The 24,706-nt window shown below is 49.4% G+C and overlaps 1 protein-coding gene across 1 annotated transcript in view; it reads right to left on the reverse strand.

The window, feature by feature from the left end:
- The window catches only part of LOC116945849 (B-cadherin-like), a 48,135-nt gene extending 25,047 nt beyond the window's left edge, over nucleotides 1-23,088 (reverse strand). Inside the window, exons 1-2 of the mRNA XM_032960456.2 lie at nucleotides 22,671-23,088; nucleotides 12,070-12,175 (exon numbers count right to left, since the gene is read on the reverse strand). Coding sequence (XP_032816347.1) covers nucleotides 12,070-12,175; nucleotides 22,671-22,733 — 169 coding nt within the window. The 5' untranslated portion in view covers nucleotides 22,734-23,088. The remainder of the gene's footprint in view (nucleotides 1-12,069; nucleotides 12,176-22,670) is intronic.
- Nucleotides 23,089-24,706: the final 1,618 nt, after the last annotated feature.

The raw sequence follows: 24,706 nt of genomic DNA on the forward strand, positions 1-24,706 counted from the left end.
GTCGACCTAAGGGAGGCCCAGGACCAGTTCAGATATTTGCCACTGATTTAAGCTGTGGCTGGGAATCAAGAGTAGGTCGCCGAGTTCATGGCACAGTGCGATAACCTTCTTGCCACCGCTTCCCACAATTTCCATGAATTGAAAACACTAATAAAATCTCACGTGCACGAGTCGATGATTTATTGCGAGCTTAAGAATCGATTAATCATGAAATGCCGACCATTGGAATTGCGACTGCGTGTGCAGACTGTGGAACTGCACCTCGGCCGATGGGTCAGATGGGCCCAGGTGCTGCCAGGCCATTAAGATAAATGGAGTGGGCGCCTCATTTAAATTCTTGCAACAAGGGCCCATGCTAGCTGCACAATGCCACTGCTGCCTACCAAATACCCAGTAGACGCAGAACGCTGTGCCAACGTCAGTCCAACGGTTCTAACCCACTGGGTTGGCGTCTTCTTCCTCTTTCCGACGGCTGATGTATCATCTCCATAACAGGTTTTTTTTAGGTTAGATCGCGTAAATACATAAATGTATCGTTAAACCCGCCACCACCCGACACAGCCAACTACAATCTCACATTCAGGTGTGGTGAAGCCCTAGACAAACGCATCAGGAGCAGCGGAATGCATCGCCGCGATGTCCCCTTGGTATTTGTGGATCGGGACGTTACGGGGCTCGCTTACAAGTGCTCGCGGTCTCGCCGCAAGGCCATCAGAAGGAACTCGGCGTGTGCCGTGGCAGGTAAATTAATGCTCTGCATTCCCACGGTTTCGGGTTCACATCCCAGCCATGATGGGGGGGAGGGAGGGGGGTGGTCGTCTCTCCCCGCGTTCGCCTGGGGTTTTATTTGGGAATAAACGAGAGCCTTCGACAACACCACCACCTGCAACGGACGAGAGACAAAGGGCAGTGTGGGAGGTGGGGGCGTGGTGCTGGCTCGCCACTCACCCACCACAACCATCACCGGGCCATAAATGGCGTGTTTGCTCAAAGCTGGTGGCTAAACACACACACAACCTGGCCAGAATACGACCCTTGTTCCGAGTATGCGCGCACTCGTGCGCGTGTGTGTGCGTGTGCATTGACCCGACTAGTGGTGGTACAGTGTGGGGGAAAAAAAACCTACACATACACACCACAACGGCCACCATTCGCCACGAATGTGGTGTAACCACAGCGCTTGGTGCCAGCCTAAGTGCGCTTTGAAGCCAAGTGGGGTGTTGAAGGCTCGCTGCTGGAAGGAGGCTGGGATACACACATATATACAATTATAGATACATATATTCAGCCGCACGGCACTAAAAGGGTTCATCAATAAGGGAACACTCTAATAACTCTAGGCCAATAACTTTATCAACAATTCCAGGGTCAGCATTTCGAATCCTTGAGCGGGTTACTACCGGACGTGTAAAACTTGGTAAGAACGCTCTCGTGACATTTTTTTATGACTTTAGAAGATCGAGCAACATTGTGTGTCGGCTCAGTTTGAGGGGGGTGGACTTCACTTTACGGAGCTGGCACCCCCCCCCTCTCACCTATACCCTCACCTCCCCCACTCAGTCGCAAACCCACGCCTCCCATAGAAGTTGCACCTTGATCCCCCCCCGCCCCCACTGTATAGGAGACCCTGGGGCTGATATTGGCTCCACCGCGCGGCCCGACCGGTTTGGCAAGAGCAGCCGCCGCCTCTCCACCACCCCACTCGGAGCGCGCCGCCAGCCCCCACGAGGAGCTGGCGCCGAACGTGGTGGTACAAGGACCAAAAAGATCCAATTCGCACCCAACGCCATTCGTTGTTTGTGCTTCTATAAACAAGTACAGGGTGGGGTCCAGGATGTCTTGTGACCCCCCCCCCCTCAAGCCCAAATGAAATGATCCCTAACATTGTTTTCCTCTGCATATATAATTTATGTTTTTAAATAAATCTTACTTTAAAAAAATATAATTTTTCGAGAATTGAATGGGGCGTCACAAGACACCTGGACTACATGGTAGAACTACTCACGAATCTATATTGTATATTTATATTTATTCCGTGCAACGCTTAAACCCAATGGCTGGCGAATACCCATTCGTAGCGTTGACCAAACATCCCAATGCAGGACTCGCTTGAGAAGGGAGCCTTGAGACACAGCAGGGTAGCCGGTGCGCATACAATGAAGCAAACATGCTCATGAACAAGCTCTCTTAACTTCGCCATTATCTGCAAAAACGTATTTGATCCATTTAATGTAAATTCCAAGTTCTTCATACGTGAATGAGCAGCAAATATTCGCGCTAAAATAGCGGCCGTAATCCCACGTGATGTGGAAGGCAGATGTAGAGATGAAAATACTGTCGATTAGAGAGAACAAATATTTAGATTGATTGATAACAAATCTTCAGCATTTTTTCCCTAAAAACCGACGTATGGACAAATAGTGATCTCCAAATCGGTCATACGAGGCACTGTCACACAACGTATCCTGCAGCACTTCAATATTGGCCGAAAAAAACCTAACATTAATAACAACTTGCATAACTTAATTCATAATCGATGTTGGTGCGAGGAGGCCACGTCACGCTCTGGATCAAATGCGCCAAAGACCCTCCACCACCCGACAGAAATCTGAAATCTATCCAAACCTTTAGAACCAGTGGTAACAACCCTCTCTCTCAGACCTGCCAATAATAGACTTTACCTACATTTTTAAAAAAAATTTGGAGTCACTCAACACTCTCCACCAAACCTTCCCCTCCCCTCCCCCAAAGAGATTCGCCCACATACGAGCAGCGCGAGACGCCGTTCGCGTATGAGCACACGGAGGTCACGGAGTTAACGCCGTGGAGGGCATCCTACTCTGTCTCCGCATCCCGCACGCCACCAGCGCACCCTCACAGCCGCTTGACTTATCGCCAGTTAATCAACAATGAATTTGCACGAGGGTACCTGTACGTATAGGACTCAAGAGCCGATAAACAACACTAATAGAGGTGGTGTTGTGGGCTGTAAAGGCAACGGCTGAAATGACGGATTATAGATTTTTTTTTGCTAGGTTCGTTTCTGCCCTTTCGCCAAATAGCCATTTGAGATGGCCGCTGTACATACGAGGAGCTACTTAAAGCGTCATCACGGGGTTGCCGTTTCTTCTCGGCGAGACTCTCGTCAACACTTTGAAGGCCGGACCCTGAAGAGTGGAACGGCCACGTCTTCTTGCGTGGTGTTTTTTTCCCCCCCTTCTTCTGCACGACAAAACGCTTCCTTAACTCGCGACTCGCAGAGTCAAGCGGCCTGCACAACAATGTTGCCGATATGCAAATAGGTGGAACGGGGTGGGGGAGGGTGTGAGATCTAAAATGTTTTGACAAAGTTGGCTTAAGGGCTTTTCTATGATGTAAATGTTTCCACGAGTCGGTTTTACTGCAGCAAAACCTATGCCGATATTTCAATCGGCGACGAAGACCAAACGCCCAAAGTGACGAGCGTTCTCCGACTTGCCCCCATACAATATGCGAATCTGTTTCAAGCAAAATCTGATGTAAAAAAAACAATCCACCATCTTCCATGTCAACAATGTCACCGAATCTTTTGCTCGTACACCACTACCAACGCGCAGTCGCTTAATATATTTTTTTCCCATTTTTATTTGCTCGGTTAGACCACAGATTAAATTGAAATGACGCACCAAAAATTGGTTGTTTAATCGCCCCTTATGTTAAAATGTTTCCGACTGTCCCCTCTAGCTTGGCCGGTATTTCACGCACAATAGACAAACTATTTTAACATCCACCCCCCGTCCCCCATCTCTTGCTGGGGAGGATCCATTTGAATATGCGGGCAACCAGCCACGGACAGTTTGAGGCCCCGCTTTCGCAAGCGACGTTCGGAGATCGATCCGCTAACAGACTTGCCGACTTCAAAAATCGACCCCGGGGTTCACATCTGGGGGAAAGGTGTCCCCCGGACCTCTGTGGCAGCGGATAAATGTTTCCATTCGCGAAGCGCGTTTCCCGTGATGCCAGGTCACCCCCCCCCCACCACCACCAACACCACCCAACTCTGCTCACCCGTGACAAAGCGATACACGACGGTGGCTGTCGGAATTGAGTGGCTTGTGGTATTCGCGTGGCCACGCAACCCGGGGGAAGTTTCCCCTCTTACCTGCAGCACAAAACCTTTGCACAGTCGGTGGAAACTAACACACCAGGAACAATTGCGAGAATAAAAGATTTCATCACCCACGGACTCGCTCACCCCTGCCTACACCTCTCCCCGTTTTCATCGCACTCTGCTCCCCCCTCCACGCACTCCCCCCCGCCCCCCTTAAACTTTACTCCCCATCACGATTCCGCCTACTTCTTACTCCCCCCCGCACTCTCCGCTCTAGCAACCACGTCGACCTTCTGTGGAAGCCACCAGCCAACGCTTTACTCAGTGAGGGAAGTCGCCGTTTCTCCTCTGCTCTCCCTGCGGCCCTTAAAACACCATTCCCCCCCGTCAGCCATGCACGCTTTCAACTCCCGGTTATCTAAAGTATCCGAGGCTGGACCCCCGAACCTCCGATAACACGGTTGGCGACGTACGGTGCGAAAGAAGTTCAACACAGTGTACATACAACCCGGAATGACCAGCGTGATGAAGTATGCTCCAATGACCTCTGACTGTCACAGCATGGGGGAGGCCTGAATCAAGCAGAGGATTGACAGAGGGCCGAACGTGTAAAATGTCTTGTTGCGAGAGTTACGCAACTCAATTCCATGTTGCGGATGCTTCATCATCCCCAGTTACGTATTCAGGTGCAGTAATGCGCGTTTTATTTTAAGATCCAGAGGCGTGCGGCTTGTGATTCATCAGCTAGTCACCAGGAAGCCCAAGTGTGATGATGTCAACCACAGGAAGGGCTTTGCGATCGGGGTTGATGATGTACAGAAACATTATGTAGACCTACAGAAGAGGGCTACATGTGGAATTTATTTGGCGCCGTACATTATGACCACAGCGATGATGCAAGTCCACAGGCAGTCGTGCGACTTTGTAGTCCACAGGACTACACGATCCTGTTGGCCGCTGGTGAAAATGTTGACCGTGTTTGACACGAAGGACTAAAACGGTGACGCGGGGCGACAGGACACAGCACCACCACTCACAACTCTGCGGCGACATCGTTCGCAGCGTCACAGCACCACCACTCACAACTCTGCGGTGACATCGTTCGCAGCGTCCGCCGGACGACGATGACATCAGCAGCAACTTTGAGACAGCTTCGCCCTTGTGCGCCCACGCGTGTACGACTTTGTGTGTGTGCGGTGTGTGTGTGCGATGTGTGTGTGCGATGTGTGTGTGCGCGCCTCGCCCCGTACAGAGTTCGTGGAAGCCGTGCCCGAGATGGTGGCGTTGACTCAGAACGCGCGCCGCGACCGACGCTGGAGTTTTACGAAAAAAAATATAAAACACCGTGCTTGCACAGAGATCTCCCTCGCCGCTGCCGGGAAATGTTCACCACAGGCAGACGGTGTGCATGTGTGTAAATTATACCAGGTGTGTGTGTAAATTACACCCGCTGTGTGTGCGTGTATATTACACCCGGGCTTTGTATATAACACCTGGTGTGTGTGTGCGTGTGAATATTACACCCGATATGGAGGGTCTTCTGATGTTCCTAATAAAAGCCTCGGAGGACCCCACCACCGCTCAGCACGGCGTTGATCTGCCTAGAGAAGCGGTGCTCCATGGGTCCCCTTCTTAGGAGTCGCGACCAGTCGCTGGCATCCACGGGAAGAAAACCAAAGGACCCAGAGTTTTACTGTGCCCACCCAAACAATCGACCACAGCACAAACAGCCGTACTTAACGCCCGCTCTCCGGCAGAACGGACAGTATTAGTCGCCGCTACATGGCTCACAAACCTAGACCTTCCATGTGTAATTTACACAAACTCGCCATACTGCTGGAAGAATGGCACCCGGCCCGCCAACGTGTCTGCAACCCGCGTAAGGAGGTGCCGGGCTCCGTTTGCTGCGTCGTCAGGGCGACAACATTGCTGCACGCCGGCAAGCCACGATCAGGCCGCTCACTTTATGTTTCAGCTACACACTTAATCGCCGTGGTATGTTTCCTCGTACGTGTAGGTTTTCTCCGGTCAAGCCGGTTTGCCTCTCGTCAGACGAAAATTGCTCGAAAAAAACACTGGCCATGCACTTCACGCAGGGCACTCACGAGATGAGTCTTGAGGATCAAGCGAGGTCTTTCTTGGGTAAATAAAAGTGCAATTCATCTCGCCCGGCCTGTGCTATGTAATCCGTGCCCAAACAACCCACCAAATCCTCAGCGACTCGTTGTACAAACCACCTCACAATTTCGATTTAAAGCTTTCGTGACTGCAAGGATTCATCTTCTTTGGTTCTTTCGGTAAAGTCACGTAGAATGAGAATAAAATAATAAAATAAAATTTAAAGCTTTCGTGACTGCAAGGATTCATCTTCTTTGGTTCTTTCGGTAAAGTCACGTAGAATGAGAATAAAATAATAAAATAATACAAAATAAAAAAACAATAAAATTCTCACGACGTTTCCGGCCACAACACAAGTGGCCTTCTTCAGGTGAAAGGAACAAACCTGTCGGGACGACAGAGCTTCAATGAACATTGTTAAGATTCGTAGCGTCTTTTAAGCTGGTTAAAAAGGTGCCTCACTTCTCTAAACCAGCTTAAAAGACGCTATGAATCTTAACGTTCATTGAAGCTCTGTCGTCCCGACAGGTTTGTTCCTTTCACCTGAAGGCCACTTGTGTTGTGGCCGAAACGTCGTGAGAATTTTATTGTGCAATTTTATTTTATTATTTTATTCTCATTCTATGTGACTTTACCGAAAGAACCAAAGAAAACACCTCACAATTGTCCCGAATAAAATAATGACTTTTTTCAGCCATTTTGTCAATCCACTGCTGGATGAAGCCCTCCGCACAGTGTCGATCACGGAGGCCCATTGCGATAACCTCAGCACGCAGGGTCACTGGGCAGGGGTTTGGTGAAGAGGAGCGGAGTTTGCCCTTCGTAAGTGGCCGCACGTGGCCCAGAGCGGCGGCTGGAGGGTGGCGGCAGTGCCAAGCAGACGAGCGACGAGGCGAGCGGCTGGCGAGGGAGGGCAGTACAGGCGTCGCCGTGAACACAACACCGGGAGTAGAAATAACGCGCCGTGAGCCCTGCCCAGCCCCGGCTGACGAGCGAGGCTACAACAACAGTGTCACTCACTATAGGTGACTAGCAGCCACCTCGAGGGCATTGTTGATTGCCGAGTCAGGTGGGGACTTTTTTTCGTCATGAAATACAACACGATGTGGGAGCGGCGGCGCTATGAGCCGAGCTCTATATAATAATGTAATGGTAATATCCTTAACCCAGGGAAAGCCCTCAACCAAGTTCTCAGGCCTCTTTGAGGACTCTTTTCTACATTTGAATGTTTGGCCAATTTGTATCGAGTCGTTTTTTTGGGGCATCGCGTCAGAGGGAACCACAGCACCCGGAGAAAACCCAGCACGCATATAACTCGTGCACCTCCTTCTCTAAAGACAACAATCAGGAGCTTTGTCAACGCCTGTGAACTACTGCTCGAGATGAATTCTCGGCCACGGCTAACATCACTGGCGAGTGATATCTTGAACAGCTCTTGGACCCAACCCCGCTTCACCAACCCCGCAGTGAACCGAGTGGTAAAGTATGGTCAAAAACACAGACCACCGATCAGTGGATTCACACTGGTGTACATTCAGGCTCCTGATATTATAGATGGAGCGATGAGGTCAGCTGGTGTGCAAGGTGCTGGATGGATCGTTGGCATCGTGAAGGATGGTGGCATCGTGGGACCGTGAAGGATGGTGGCAACTTGGGGACGCCTTCACCCAGCAGTGGTTTGATCATGGCTGCTGTTGATGATGATTATACTATCGAGTACATATTTTTTCTTGAGTCAAGGGAAATGAAATTGTTGCGAGAGAGAGAAAAACGAGTTATGCTGGGCCACTAGAACTGTACGAGCCAAGGTTATTTTAATTTCAGCAGGAAATGTGAATAGTGACCTGCGGCAGGAGTCTCTGGTTACTGCACCTCAATTATTAACTCATTTTTATGTTTATAGTTGTGTGTGTTTTTATGCGAGCAGACACCGGATGATTGGCCACCACCTTTCTTCAGTGGAAGCGTTTCCCACCAGCCCCGTGTGTCCCACTCAGGTCGCCCGCTCAGGTGCGCTCTTCTCTGGTATTACGGCGTCAGCTGAGGTCGCGTACTCTTGCCCAGGTGCCATTGTTCACAAGAGAATGCATTTCGTGCCGTCATGGTGGATTGTCAATTGTGAACAATGTAAACGACAGACAGACGGTGGACTGACGCAACAACAACACATTTTTCTCTTCTTATCTCACGGCGACGACTTTGTCGAAGTTTTCATCCAGTCGTGGGTATGTCATTGCCGATGATGAATACGATGATTAACATTTAAGGTGCATCAGCCTATCACTCTTATGGAGCAGTGTTTTCCAACGGCATTCGTTGAGGCAGCGAGGCCTGGGTGGGTTTCTCGCCTTCTGAGCAGTGCTCTCTCCGACGTGTGTATCAGGTCGTGCCGCGTATTGTTCGGCGTGGCATCCGGCGTTTCGCCACACACGCTGGGAGCATCTTCAGGAACCGAATGGAGCAGCTGATGCTCTCCTCAGATTTATATAGGGTTGCCAGCGGCTGCTGGCGTTTTGTTCCGGCAATCCGGCACGATTAAAAGTACGATTTGGTGACGCTGCTGCGTTGGCAGTGGTGTACGAGCACGCTGAACAAATAAAATCATATTCGTATGGAACACTGTGGCCTTAAAAGTAAGAAAATACAATTTTCCATGAAGGGTCATTGCCCAAAACATCACCTATTATCTGTTTCTTAATAGCGCAAATTATTCACGTGACAAATGATTGATGTGCTATGAAGGGACATTGCTCGAAAAGTTAGCTATTGTCTATTTTTCCTTTTAAGGATAGTTTTTTTTTCGAATGTGCTGCGCTTTTCAATCTTATTTACAAGTTACTAACCCCCACCGTCCATCATCTCCCGTCCAACGACACACGTGTTGGAACAGAGGCGAGACTTGTTTTAAACCATTTTCATATGATCCAAGTAGTCAAGTGATCTAACCGATAGTAGGCAGTCACCAATTAGTTCAACCATCGGACAGCTCGGCTCTAATAACAGTAATATCCTTAACCCAGGAGAGCCTCACCGAGTCTCAGGACTCTTTCGCGAGAGTTCTGCTGCATTTGGCAACTTTGTATTGAGCAGTGTCTGCGTTGTTGCATGGGAGGAAACCACTGCACTCGGAGAAAACCCACCATGCATATGCGAGGGTAACGCTCATCACCCCACTTCTCTCCACACAACAAAATCGGGACATGCGAACTCGGTCAAGTGGGAGTTAAACGGACTACAGCTGTGCAAGAGCAGACATGGTTTGCCGTAGTCTATTTGGAGAAGCCTTGCTCTTGCAGTGGCCTTAATCCAGCTGTACGGTGTACCTGTTCTTATTTTTCGTAAGTGGAAGTTGCTACAATATCGGTATTTTTTTGCGGCTGTGCTGTACCAGCTCTCCGTGGTGGCTGGAGGGGCACAACGGGGGCGAGATGTTAACTGCCTTGCCTGGTATACAGGAGGTCGTGGGTTCGATCCAGACCTCGACACCTGTATATTTGAAGTTTGCATGTTCCCCCCCTAGTCACGTGGATTTTTCTCCGGGTCCTCCGGTTTTACCTCCACATTTAGAAACATGCGTTGAGAGTATTGGTCTGCTATAAATTTACACATAAGCCACTTCGTTGAGCTATCATTTGTGGCCAGGCCGCTTCTGAAAAAAGAGCTATATAGGTTAGTGGGCCTAACCTGGTAAGGTAAAATATATTTTAATAGTTTAAATAGTCTTTGGGTTGTGCTGCACATTTGTTAGACTGGATTGTCCAACGGTTCGCTCCATGTGTTGGTATTACCGGATACCCATCGGAAAGCCAGAAGACGTCTTCGTTGAAAAGGAAGCTACGTTTTGGCTTAGGATCTTTAAAAAAACTTAACGGTGTAACTACTTACGATACAAAGGTGGGGGGAACCACAGGCCATTTACTCAAATTTCCCAGCCGCTGTGAGCATATTCATTTAAGCCCCTTCCGGTTCACGTCAAGAGAACCGATCCATTTGCCCAACACATCTTAAGTGTAATAATAATGATAAGAGTAATAATGGACAGCTGTCAATTCCGCTGCAGGTGAAGGCAGGAGGCCAAGGACTGGTTCAGATGTGACTTTCCTTTTGGCGTCATCTGGTCAAGCACCAATTGAGACTGGGCTCTAAAGAAAGCTGTCTCTGGTGTGGACCAATCAGTATCAAGGACAATGCATATATTATCAGTGTGTTTTTTGTTTGCATTTTGATTGAAAGTATTGTGGTTAATGCAGACATGAATCCTTGTAAAAAATGTTTCAGTTTTGTTTCCAGAAAAAAGGGGAAAACCCCTATTATTTCCACCGATGTTTAGGAGTGGTTGGCAGTAGAACTCGGGTCCCCGGGTTTGTAGCGCAGTGCCCTAACCAGTGTGTCACTGGCTCCAGCACCCCTTAAACGTCATTAAATCAATAAAGTGAAGTAAATTAATTGTGGGCGTTTAAACAAATAACCGCTGTGACACTTTCATTCTCTGTAGCAGAACGGGCACTGTTGTTTTTTTCCCCTTCACATAATAGGTTATTGCATTCGGAATCAAATAATGACTTTAAACCTGATAGTTTCTGTTCAACTAAAACAACATTAAAAAAAACCCGCAGCAACTCCACGTGGTATTTAGCGCTTGCATCTGGCTTAACTTCCGTAAAAAACCTGCATCGCGCCACGCTCACAAATATTTCCTGAAACGCCTGACCACCGTGATCTGGTTTCCCACGGTAGCGCGGCTCGGTCTCGCTGGCTCGCACCATGTGTGCCATCAGATAAACCAGAGAACACACAAAAACTATCGACGAATCCGCATCCAGCGGCATTGTTGTTACCATTTTAACCATTTAGTCGGGTATATATATATTCCACCTCATTGGATGGATGCAGCCTCAAACGTGGACTGGCGGTTAACTGAAAAGTCAGCGCATTTTGTATTGTCTACGATAACTGCATTGGCGGTGGTGCCGTAAGCACAATTAGCACAGCCGTCGGCACGTTCGTCAAAATGCAAGTAGACAGCATCTCGGGCAATGGGGCCATCTTCATACAGCACGTCGGGGTTTGAACGGTAAAATTGTCTTCGGCAGGACTTGCTGCGAGCAGGTCAAGACTAGCGACGGAGTGGCAGCCGAAGGAGAGAAACGCGCGCCCCCCCGGACGGATGTCCGCTGCGACGACGTGGCGGCGGAACCATCGGCTCGTGCGCCAGTTGCTCGTGGGGATTGTGATATCGCGGGATCGTCAGGGATGGTGGGCGGATTGGGGAGGCGTTGATTAAGGAACAGCTTTGAAATGACGCGTTAATTAGTTTCCTCGGTAGACAAGCGCCAATTTTCTCCGGGCCACATTGTGAAGTGCCGACGCCAAATCGGATAATTCCGTAAATTTCTCTGCCCCCCCCCCCTCTCTCTGTCTACTCTGAAAAAAGCCCCATCACCTGAATGCCAACCTGTTCTGCAGCTTCCAGCTATAAGGCAGTGTTCGTTCCAAATGAGGGGACTTTTGAGCCGCCTGTCAGAATGAAGCCACTTGACCGCCGACCAATGTAACACTCGTGACAAAGAGACAAACAGTCGGCGGTGGTGGATGCAATGGAGGTGGAGGTAGTGACAGGTGGTAAAGGTAGTGGTGGAGGTGGTGGCAGTAGAGGAGGTGGCAGTAGAGGAGGTGGCGCGCGGTGGAAGTGGAGGCGGATGCGAGGCATTTCCCATTTGTGCATGGGTGTCGCCCGCTCGCTCCAAGCCGCTCGAGTGCAATCGACAGTCCAGGGCGGAGCCGAGTGTCTGACGCGCGTACACATGCGCCTGTGTGCCGCGTGCGCGCGCGGATTCCTCCGTGTGCGCGTGCGTACGTACCTTTCGCGAGCACGTCATTTTGCTTCACGTGGTGGTGCGGCACCACCACGTCGTAGGTGTGATGGGAGAATCCGGGAGAGCACGGGTGGTGGACGCGGTTGACAGCCTGAACACACGCACAGAGGACAGCAGCCTGTTAAGCGACACGCACTCACCAACTAAATCGTGCACTTACCCCCTAACCCATGGTCTGTATCTCAACCTAATAATTGTCGCCCTATCCACAAGTTCTATAATGCACACGACCAGAATCTTATTCTTAACCAAAGCACCACACACCACACCATGACCCTAACCCTCAGAATACCAACCCTACCTTCTAACCCGAGTCAATCACACACCTTGTCCCAACCCTCAGCCACATGACAACCCAAAACCCCAATCCCTGTCGTTCATATGCCGTTATCCTCACCCATAGCCCAGGGGCCTCTGCCACACTCCACAGCTGGAGTAAGGGCTGTTACGAGGGAGCACCGATGACTAACAACGTGGGACGCCACCGTGAGGTGGGGGGCCCAGTACCCCCCGCACGTACCGGGCCTCCGTTGTCTCACCACAGCACGGAATGAATCGTGCCAAGCGCTTATGCGGAAATAAACCTTAAATAGCCCCATTTAATGTTACATCGGTGTCAAAGGAGGAATTGAATCTGGAAGTTGGGCTTTTAGTGCAGTCGGATCACTTCCACATTCCCCGAACAGGTGGACAGATTGGGCATAGATACCAGTTGCAAATAATACTTTAAGTTGCCATGGACAGCCAAGTTGAGTCAACTCAAGTTGCCCAGAACTCAAGTTGCTGGACAAGTCACGTGATCACTCGTGATCACGTGACTTGGGCGGTTCGTTTGCAAAAGATAATTACGAGCGAGACTTCGCAGATATCCTTGCGGGTCATCGATTGTAACACATTTTGGTGATGTATTTATGGCAGCTCGGCCCCAAATTCTGATGGGAGAGAATTCGGGTGATATACGTCCCGGTTATTTCGAGGGCCCGAAATTGCAGTCGACTGGAATTGACTAAAACATAGAAACACAGCCACCAGGGATGACAACTCTAGTTTCTAATCAGAGCTCTGTGGCTCACGGAAACACGGTAGGGTCTTGCAGGCTTGCCTTTTAAATGTACAAATTTCCACAGAATAGTATTCAAGGCTTTTGTCCCCAAGGCCTCCCAGGATAATTGTCCAAAAATTCATGTTTATTGTACCAACCCATTTGATGTACGTCCGTTTCAAAAGTGCGATAAAAATTTTCCGCACTATATTAATTGTACTTCGCAATTTTACAGTGAGCCAATTTGCCTGATTTTTGGGAAATATTATATCCATCCAGGACACTTTGCAACTAGCAGCCTCCACACGTCCTTCTGACGCAACTGTCTGTCCCTACAGCCAGCCATCCCGCAAAACTTTTTTCTAGGATAGTATTATGCCAAAACCCCCTGAAAATAATCGCTATAAATTCCAGCATACAGCTCACCAACAGTGCCCAGATCGGCCTAGTTTTTGTGCAAGATTGAAATAAAGTATTTTAAAAGTAACAAAAAATTACATCAGTCATATTCAGCGAACAAGCACGGTTATCATTACCGTGCGAGCGCGTGGGAGTTATCGGAGCAAGCTCGTTACTCATCGCGTGCTTCTAATTCCATGCGCGTTTATCTCCCAAACAAAAAAAATCGAGGCTTCTCTTCATCGGCTCGCTTGCCAGTTTGTTTTCTCCTCGGTTTTTTTCAACCCCTGGTTGTCTCTTGATAAAGGTAGCATTTGAACTCTCACCCGATTCTAAACGAGGAATATTTATGCATCCATCGATGCGCATTACTCCGTCACGTGCAGCATGGTGGAAAGCGAGTCGTGACATAACTCTCCGTGGGTTCACGTTACAGGGGTCAGGCTGCCGCTTTTGCATAAAAAAATACGTCGCAAGTTTACGATACAGGCTTTGAGTGGCACACGCTCACTGCTTGTAGGGTTGGGATGTTGGTTTAGTTTGTGGGTTTTAGGTCTGCGGTTTAAAGTGGAGGTTGTATTTACGCTGCAGGCATAGCTTGGGTCCAGTGTGAGTTTTATGTGGCGTTAAGGCAATGGTTTGAGGTGCAGGTTCATCTTGTATTGAGTGCGAGTGCAGGCCGTTCGTTGATGCTGGAGCTTGTTAGTCTATGAATGTTGAACCTCTTTCGCACCATACGTAGCCAGCTGCGCTCATCGGAGGTGTGGGGGAAGGACGACAAACTTAACCCAAAAATCTGTTCTATTTGAGCAGTTCTGAGTTTACTGTGCATACTTAGGCTTATGGTTTAAGATACAGGTTTAGTGTGGGTTTAGGCGGTGGGTTTATCGCTGCACGTATCCCGATTGGAATGCCCCGTCCTCCGTGCAGCCACTCCCACGCACCTGTGATTTTAATTAAAGACTCCACGGCGCTTGACTCACACACACCGGTTAACCATATGTTGCGAGTTTATATTTTATTTATGCGTAAGAAATATATCTTTTATATTTTGCAATCAACGCAGCAGCGAGGTGAAATATGGGTCATCGTAATGCGAGTGTTGTAATGGGGGGGGAGGGGAGGTGCAGGATTGGTGAATCCCTGTGATATTGTCCAAGTCGTACTGCTCCAGTCAATGTAAAAACATATATAGGCTGAAAACAATGAAGAGGAACACACACGGCTTCGAGATACCTACACAAGTTAAGACACCTCATATTGACAGACTTAAGGACATGTCGCCAGTTGGGATAGTGGCCCAGTGGTTGACTGATGACGGTATCAGCCAAAAGGCACCTCCGATTAGCACGGCTGGCTTGCGTACGGTGCGAAAGAAGTTCAACATACATACAAGGCAGGGGACATGCCCAAGAGGACATCCGCCATGGAAGAATGAGCGATTAATTCGGCTCATGCCTGGATGCTCAATGGATTGTTACATCGCAGAACTGTGACAGATGTTGACATCTTTGGGGAGTCCATCCAGCAGTGTATAGATCATGCCCGATGCCGATCGTCATATCATGCGTTGGGGCGAAGCAGTGGCAGTGGTTAGGACACTGTGCTATGAATCTGGCGACCTGGGTTGATATCCCTGGTCATGGATCACATCAGTGGCCAGTGTTAATGTCTAAAACTAAACTACACGAGTAAAAACTAAACTTTTATATATTTTTACCAGGCAAGGCCTACTGAGCTATACGGCTCTTTTTCATAAGCGACCCGACCACAAATGGTAACTCAACGAAGTGGCTTATCATGTGAAAATGTATAGCAGCCAAATATTCTGAACGCACGTTGATTCTAAATGTGGAGGGGAAATCGTAGGACCGTAGAAAAATCCACACGACCACGGGGAGAACATGCAAACTCCAAATACATCTATACAGGTGTCATGGTCGGGATCGAATCCACGACATCCTGGATACCAGGCAAAGTAGTTAAATTATCGCTACCGTGACATCTGAACCCATCCGGGGACCATCCACCCCAGCTGCATCATCACTCGCATTCACTAGTGTGATTAAGTATTGTCAAATAACTCCTATAAACCCGTTTTGGGTGTGGGGAGGCCCTAATCCAGCAGTGCATTGACCGTCGTGAAAACACAAGTCTGCACATTCCTGCAGCCAATCAGAATTGCTTTCGATCGGGTGTGGTAAATTGGCACGCTACCGGGCGAGGCAACACCATGTATGGGAGAAAGTGGACAGGCAGAGGCGGGGGCAGCGGTCGGGGGATAGGGACCGGGTGAGTGCTATCTGAATTTCCTGTAACAGTGCATGGCTTTGTGCATTATAACCACATCGAAACATTGCACAGCAGATGCAGCCATGTCCCTCCTACACCGGCAATGGAAAACTGAGAATAGTCCACGATGAGACTGCGGTTACCGGTCTCAAACCATGGACCGCACGGTAATGAGACTACTCCTGAAGCTTCCCACTGGCTCACTCGACAACCTCCATGGGGTCGAGATGTTAACTCCCTCACCTGGCATGCAGGAGGTTGTGGGTTTGATCCCGACCCTGACGCCTGTATATTTGGACTTTGCATGTTCTCCCCGTGGTCGCGTGGATTTTTATCTGGGTCTTTCCGCTTTTTTTCCCCCCTCTTGACATTTAGAATCTACACGCTTTTTTCTTCTTTGGTTCTTTCGGTAAAGTCACATAGAGTGAGAATAAAATAATAAAATAACACAATAAAATTCTCACGAGCTTTAAATCGAAATCTACACGCTGTTTAGAGTATTTGGCTGCTATAAATTTCCACGTGGATAAGTCCCTTCCTTGAGCAACCATTTGTGATGGCGAGGTCGCTTCTGAAAAAAAAAAACGACCTAAAAAGCTCAGTGGGGTCTTACCTGGTAAAAAAAAAGTTTGAGTTTATATGAACAACACAGAAACGTGCGTGGCTGATCAAAACTTGCCCAGGATACGTGAGAAGACGTGGGTCACGTCTGTGGATCCAGCAGATGTTAAAGCCTCCCCCCGCCTCCCTGCCTTCAGCAACCCGCACTGACCAGCGTGGTGAAATATGGTCAAATAACCCCCACGACCAACACGATCTGTGGAGGGGGCCTCTCAGGCGGACCAGCAGTGGCGGTGGCTTTACAAAGGGCGATTATAACGTGTACACACGAGTTATATAATTATTTTCTTCAAACGGCCAATTGCGAATAAACAGACTCCCTCAATTAATAATTAACACGCTAAGCCCGAGCCGGGTGCCTCAAAGCCCCCACAGCACCCAACCGCCATTGTCAATTAACCAGGGTCTCTGTTGGGGGGTGGGGCAGTCTCAGGGGATACCCTGTTACCGTGTGACCCCAAGTGATTTTTAATTTCCCCAAATTTGACTCTGGCCACATTACCCCCCCCCCCCCCCCCCGTTTCCCCATCCTCCCTCCACCTCGACCCCCAGCTGGGTTATATTGATCTAGGGATAAACCTACAAATATTTGGTACGGGGAACACCCCGTTGACCAATTAACGGCGCTTGACTTTCGTCAACAAATTAAATCGGGCGAACATTGTATAACATCGGTAGCGGTCGACCCACATCGCCAACTATCATCAATCATATCATGCGCCGTGGATGAATGCGCCCCCCCCCCCACGTGGTCGTGGGGCTGTACTGCCACAATCTTATCTCGCTCCGTGCGCATGAGCTCATCTCATCGCTCCATCTCCATCGAGGTCATCCCCCCCCCCCCCCTCGGACGTCCGCCCAACCCCCTTGTCGTTGCCTGTGGCTGACATTGCGCCTCCTTCATCCTGGAAAGCCACGCCGAGCGAGTCTCGTGGCTCGTTTTTTTTGCACCAGGGTCCTTGGCACCGATGCTTTTGGTTATTTTTGCCTTACCAACTAAAAGCCACCAAAGGTCACCACGGCCGTTGCTCCTCACCGGTACGAAGTCAACTTTTAAGTGACCTCATTACTCAAGCAAGCAATGAGGTGGTTCTCGTCCCCCCCGGTTGCCGCCCTGGCCAAGTTTGTGGAAATTCCACATTCATTTTGCGGGACGAGTCTCTCCCATAAGACAACTAGAGTACTGTTGGCTTCTGCCCAAAGGGCTGATGATGGGCTGAATTAACCCCCCCCCCCCAGCTCCGAACCACCTGCTCTACCGCCGTCGCAAGAGGTCACACGTTTGGCGCCAAGGATGATGATGCGTGGTCAGTGAATGCTCTGTGGCCGAACCAGTCCACTGCTGGACGAGAGGGCTAGTCGCCTGTCCGGTGTGGGAACGTGAAGGCGAGAAGCGCAGACGCGCGAGCGTAGAAACGGGGTAACAGCAACGGTGGTGGTAGTTTAGTCCACACTCAAACCCACTCAAACCCAACCCATTTCGCAACCCTGCAGCTGAGCGAGACTCGGCACGTCCAGCCCACAGCCCTCACTCGCCCTCCCGCCCCCGCTAGCGCGTCTTTGATCTCGGTGAATGGACTCATTTCATCAATTCCAGTTTTTCGCCTTTACTCTGCTGGACGAGTGTGGGGGGGGGGCTTGCGCTGTTTACGCGTCTGCCTGTAATAAATAATGATAGTGTGTGTATGTGTAACACGGCAAAGACAATGGGGAGCGGTAGTGTAGCGGTTAGCGCGCTGCGCTACGAACCCGGCGCGCCCAGTTCGATTCCCGCTCACGGCCAACACCGGTGACGATTATGTGAACTGGTCCTGGGCCTCCCTTAGGTCGACTCGGCCTCAAATGAGTCCCTGGTTGCGGTGTGTAAACATCGCCAGTCGGGAGTCGGGGGGGGGGGTGTCTTATTGTGGAGTGTGCACTGCTCTTACAAACCCCTGATCTCCGCCGAGTTTTATTCCATACCACAGCTAAACATAAATTTAACTACAATGACTACTTACAGTGTACAATGTATGTTAAACACACTTAAGGACGTAATGTAGTATATATAATGTCCCTTAAATGGGGCCAGAAAACGTTTATCAATATTTATGTTTGTAGTGTTAATGCCAAATTTGTTATAACCTTGAACCACACGACAAGTTTATCACGTTTTACAAAGTATTTATACGATCCAATAATGTATAGGTCAAACTCTGACCAATAATGCGTCTTCATAGCACGATGAAAAGGGCCATTGCCCGAAACGTCGCCTATTACATATTTTTACATTTTACGGCAGTGTTATTAACGAATGTGTCGAGTTGTTTTTTCGACGTAAGCCGTGCCACCCGCCCCCCCACCCCGCCATAGGAATGTGGAATATCCACTCCTGGCGCAGGGCTCTAAACGAGAGTCGAGCAACGCCTAAACGCTCACTTGAGCACGGCAATCACACCGACTGTGACCAAAATGAAGCTCCTCGAGGTGGCCTTCAAGTCTCTACGACTGACGTAGAGTCGACACGGCGACGACGGCGTTTAGCTCAAATCGCTTTGAGCTTTCTCGGGTTGCTCGACCTGAGAAATGGGAGCGGGCGAGAATTTTGCTGCTGCTGCTGCTGTGTTGGCAGTAGTGGTGCACCAGCACAGTCCAATAAACAACCCCCCTCGCATTGTTTCGTGTGCGTGTTTAGTTTGTTGTCCTTCACCCGCGCCTCCGATTAGCACGGTTGACTACGTACGGCGCGAAAGAAGTTCAGCACAAATACATGCATACGTACATACATACGTGCGTGAGTAACAGCTGCGTGGTCTTAAAATGATAACAGCCCCATAATATAATAGGCGACGTTTTGGGTAATGGTCCTTTTTTCAAAGCACACAAATCAAAAATACGGATCGTCGTATTGGCGAATAAAACGTTAAGTTAAGAAAACGGTACAGAGTATTATTAAATGTATATGCAACGCACTGAAATGTATTAAGTTGCATATTTAATGTTTGCCCAATGTCCTATGAGAGGTTAGTTATGTTGGTTCGTATACAAAGGCTTCTTTTGTATGCGCTAGGCTAGAAACTTGTCTCGTAAGTCGACGTTTTCTGTTGCAAACCACTTCAAAATACCGCCCAGAGCGAACTCTCCCTGCTGTGAATGCGGGGAGTGGCTCAGGCAAGATCCGGAAGCTCTCTATCCTCCACAGCCACCTCCCAGACGAACGAGAGAGCCACACCACTAGCAACTGGGAATGCAAAGTTAAGCCTGCAAAGATTCATGCCGCAGCCAGAGTTAGATTAATTGCCCACATTAGAAATTCACAAAGGTGTGTGCACCGGGTGTTTAACCATCTATAGGTTGATTCAAGTGCGTTCCGTCTCGTTCTGAGTTTGATCGTGGCACCTTTTATCCCCATGATGTGAAGCAATCAACCATTCACATTACGCGTAAATAAATGGAATATCTGGTGACCGTAAGCTGCTTTAATTGTCAATAGATCAATCGTTATACGCCTAAAGCACTTAAGAGAAATGGGACTTAAGACTGGACGCATCGTGGCCCAAGAATTTAGGATGGCGGATGGACGAGACCGGTGGTGGAATGACAGCCAAAAGGAGGGAAAAACGCGGCCGAGCAATGAAGGAACCAAGCTGGTGCGAGAGGAGTTGAGGTGGATGGAATGTGGTGGCATCGCAGCGGACATCGCGAGCATTGTGGGGGGGGGGGGTAGGGAGGGGGGGGGAGCTCCATCCAACAGCGGATAGACCACGGCTCACGAATGACGAAGACGATAATAAGGCGATCGACAAGGGTTAGGGTAGCGGGGGCGAAGAGACACAACACGATCGGCCGCATACGCGACCGGCAAGGTGAACGTCCCAACTTCAAACTGCAACTCCGCGATTAAACAGTGACGATGTTGCTGCAGCTGCTGCTGCTGCTGCGTCGGCGGCAGTGGTGGTGCACAAAGAACAGCGACATCCCTGGCATTTGTTCACAACACGAGGGGCTCTTAAAAGGGAGACACCGCCCCCCCCCATATATACAGTATATTAAATATCATATATAATAGGCGACGTTTTGGGCAAAGTTCCCTTTATACATGAGTGGTTAAGCACCACTGGGTGATGACTGTGAAGATTATGGTTTTGATGGCCATGATGATGGTGGTGTGCAAGTGATGGCAAATGGTGGTGTGTAGGTGATGGTAAATGGTGGTGTGTAAGTGATGGTAAATGGTGGTGTGTAGGTGATGGTAAATGGTGTGTAAGTGATGGTAAATGGTGGTGTGTAGGTGATGGGAAATGTTGGTGTGCAGGTGATGGTAAATGGTGGTGTGCAAGTGATAGTAAATAGTGGTGAGCAAGTGATGGTAAATGGTGGTGTGCAGGTGATGGTAAATGGTGGTGTGTAGGTGATGGTAAATGGTGGTGTGTAGGTGATGGTAAATGGTGGTGTGTAGGTGATGGTAAATGGTGGTGTGTAGGTGATGGTAAATGGTGGTGTGCAGGTGATGGTAAATGGTGGTGTGCAGGTGATGGTAAATGGTGGTGTGCAGGTGATGGTAAATTGTGCTGTGTAGGTGATGGCAAATTGTGGTGTGTAGGTGATGGTAAATGGCGGTGTGTAGGTGATGGTAAATGGTGGTGTGTAAGTGATGGTAAAAGGTGGTGTGCAAGTGATGGTAAATGGTGGTGTGTAGGTGATAGTAAATGGTGGTGTGTAGGTGATGGTAAATGGTGTGTAAGTGATGGTAAATGGTGGTGTGTAGGTGATGGGAAATGTTGGTGTGCAGGTGATGGTAAATGGTGGTGTGCAAGTGATAGTAAATAGTGGTGTGTAGGTGATGGCAAATGGTGGTGTGTAGGTGATGGTAAATGGTGGTGTGCAGGTGATGGTAAATGGTGGTGTGCAGGTGATGGTAAATGGTGGTGTGCAGGTGATGGTAAATGGTGGTGTGCAGGTGATGGTAAATTGTGGTGTGTAGGTGATGGCAAATTGTGGTGTGTAGGTGATGGTAAATGGCGGTGTGTAGGTGATGGTAAATGGCGGTGTGTAGGTGATGGTAAATGGTGGTGTGTAGGTGATGGTAAATGGTGGTGTGTAAGTGATGGTAAATGGTGGTGTGTAGGTGATGGCAAATGGCGGTGTGTAGGTGATGGTAAATGGTGGTGTGTAGGTGATGGTAAATGGTGGTGTGCAGGTGATGGTAAATGGTGGTGTGCAGGTGATGGTAAATGGTGGTGTGCAGGTGATGGTAAATTGTGGTGTGTAGGTGATGGTAAATGGCGGTGTGTAGGTGATGGTAAATGGTGGTGTGTAGGTGATGGTAAATGGTGGTGAGCAAGTGATGGTAAATGGTGGTGTGTAGGTGATGGTAAATGGTGGTGTGTAGGTGATGGTAAATGGTGGTGAGCAAGTGATGGTAAATGGTGGTGTGTAGGCGATGGTAAATGGTGGTGTGTAGGTGATGGTAAATGGTGGTGTGTAGGTGATGGTAAATGGTGGTGTAGGTGATGATAAATGTTGGTGTGTAGGTGATGGTAAATGGTGGTGTGTAGGAGATGGTAAATGGCGGTGTGTAGGTGATAGTAAATAGCGGCGTGTTCCGGTGTAGATGATGTGGCGGTCAGCGCGCCGCGCTCCGAATCCGGCGGCCCGGGTTCGATTCTCGCTCACGGCCACCACCGGTGACGAATATCTGAACTCGTCTTGGGCCTCCCCCCCTAGGTCAACTCAGCCTCAACTGAGTACCTGGTGCGGTGTGTAAACATCGCCACTTGGGAGACAAAGGCGGCCGGGCGTGGTGCTGGCCACCCACCCACCTCGTGTGCCGTGTCGGCCTTCATAGGTGCGACTCGCTAACAGCATCTTTGTCTTCGATGGTGACGATAATGGTCATTAGCGCAGTCGGCTACGTACGGTGCGAAAGAAGTTCTCCATACATACAGATGTAAGACGGCGGCTATGGTGTTAGGTGTGACGATGCCGTAGGTGAGATGCTGACGGTGGTGTAGGCGAAGCGCTGACGGTGTGAATGATGGTGATCGTGTCGCGGACGACGATGTAGGTGCTGGCGGCAATTCTAACAACAGCGAAGGTGCAGCTGGACGATGCTAGCTGCTGTAGGCGACCATGGCGATGGTGTATCCGATGGTGGTTTTGGTGACGACGACGCCGATGATGATGATGGTGGTGATGATGGTGGTGGTGGTGTTCGTACGCAGGAGGCGTTACAGGTAAGCCACTCTCTCACCTGTACCGCACAGCAGCAGAAGAACGTCGCGAGCACAGCAAGCGCTGCGCGCTGCGACGACATGGTCACCTCGTTCCTCCTCCTTCTTCTTCTTGCTCCTCTTCCTCCTCCTTCGCTTTGCTGGTCCGCCTGCGCGTGAGATTCGCGAGCGAGTTCGCGGCGCTCTGTAGCGAGTGGCGGTGGCGTGCGGAGCCGCGCGCTATGAGACAATAGGAAAACCCCGGGCGGCGAGGTGAGCGACAATTGTACCTCCTCCCTTCTTTACCCCCACCCCACACACCGCTAACAGCTTCCACCACCACCACTACCACCACCACTCGCGTCACCGCGGTGGAACAGGGCGCGCCGCTGTGTAGGTGTGGTCGCTGGGTTTTTGAGCCGGGAATATATGCGCTCAACGTACTCTCTGTTCGGGGGGTGATGCTGCTGCTGCTTGGCTATAGGTAGGCGTCACGGTGGCGAGATGTTAACTACCTCGCCTGATTTCCAGGAAGTCGTGGTTTTTATCCCGATCCTGACGCCTGCTGTGTATTTGGATTAACACGTAGGCTTTGGCGACCAATGTTATCCACATTTGGAGTTTGTACGTCTCTCTCTCTCTCTCCTCGTGCTCGCATGGATTCTTGTCCGGTCCCCCCCTCCCTACACAATTAGAAACGTGCGTTTAGACTTTAAAGTACAGTGTTTGAATGCTGTAAATGTCCACATGCTAAGCCACCACTTCGTTGAGCCATCATTTGTGGCCAGGTCGCTTCTAATAAGAAAAAATATATACTTATCTCTGTGGGCCTTACCTGATAAATACATACAAACTGTTCAGTTTTAATATTGGGGCGGGGAGCGGTGGCGCGGTGGTTAGTGCACGACGCTACCATTCCTCTCTCGCACCCAATGACAGTGGCGAATATTTGAAACGATCCTGGGTGGGGGGCTTCCCTTGATCGACTCAGCGCTTAAATTAGTGCCTGGTGCTGTGTGTAAACATCGGGACGATGGAGGCCTGCACCCACCACTCCTTCGTGTGCCGTTTGTCGGCCTTCATAGCTGCACGCTAACAACACGTGCCCCAACAGCCTGTAGAGGTCGTGGTCATCTTTGTGATGGTAATGTGTCCCCCACCCTCCGCGATAAAGTTCAGCGCTTTGAAAATTACGGTACGAGGCGTGACTGACTAATTTGCATACGAACCAAACGTCTGCGGTAATTTGTTTACCGATCAAGTGATAACGAGGCTTTGAGAAGCCCATAATAAGTTCCCACCACCCCCACACGAAGACGCGAGAATATTCATGAAGAATGAGTCACCGTATAAAGAATGCGTTCAAAGTGTGAGTTTAAAAAGAGGGACTCATCAACAAATGAAAGTACGGTAATGCGAATTAAAAATCAAACTTCAATTTGGCCCGATGTGCGTCATCGCGATCGGCCTCATCACGATTGTCATTCACTTAGCGAGACTCCCATTCGCATGGCCTTCAACGAGCTTTAAGTGCCGTGTATCTGAATAAAGGTTGTCTTGTTATAGAATTGCTACAAACGTGTACACGTTCTTTCAAAAGAGGCATCCCCTACACTCGCGGCCAGAACGACAGTGCTCAAGCCCTTGATGTCTTGTCGGAAACCAAAGTTTAAAACTCAACTTTATTTTTGTCAGAAGCGACCTGGCCACAAATGATAGCTCAGTTGCAGTGTGGCTTATCATGTGGAAAGGGGCCGTCCATAAATGACGTCACGAACCTAGGGGGGTGGGGGGGTCAGACATTTGTGACGATGTGTGACGATGGGGGGGGGGGGTGAGAAATGTGACGTCACATCAAAATGCGCAACTTTAAATAAATATAGACAACACGTTCTACTTAATTAAATAGATTTTTAAATAAATGTTTTCTCCTACAACATCAGAGTGCAGCGCCACATTAAATACGCACTACAATGACAATAGTTTAAAGCGATTTGAAGCATGTTTTATTTTTTGGGGGGGGGAGGGCAGAGCTTTGTGACGTCATATTTGAGGGGTGGGGGTCTGACTTTTTGTG

Source organism: Petromyzon marinus, chromosome 25 (genome assembly GCF_048934315.1).
Source record: "Petromyzon marinus isolate PM22_M1 ecotype Great Lakes invasive population chromosome 25, UKy_Petmar_22M1.pri1.0, whole genome shotgun sequence".
Taxonomy (NCBI): Eukaryota; Metazoa; Chordata; class Hyperoartia; order Petromyzontiformes; family Petromyzontidae; genus Petromyzon; species Petromyzon marinus.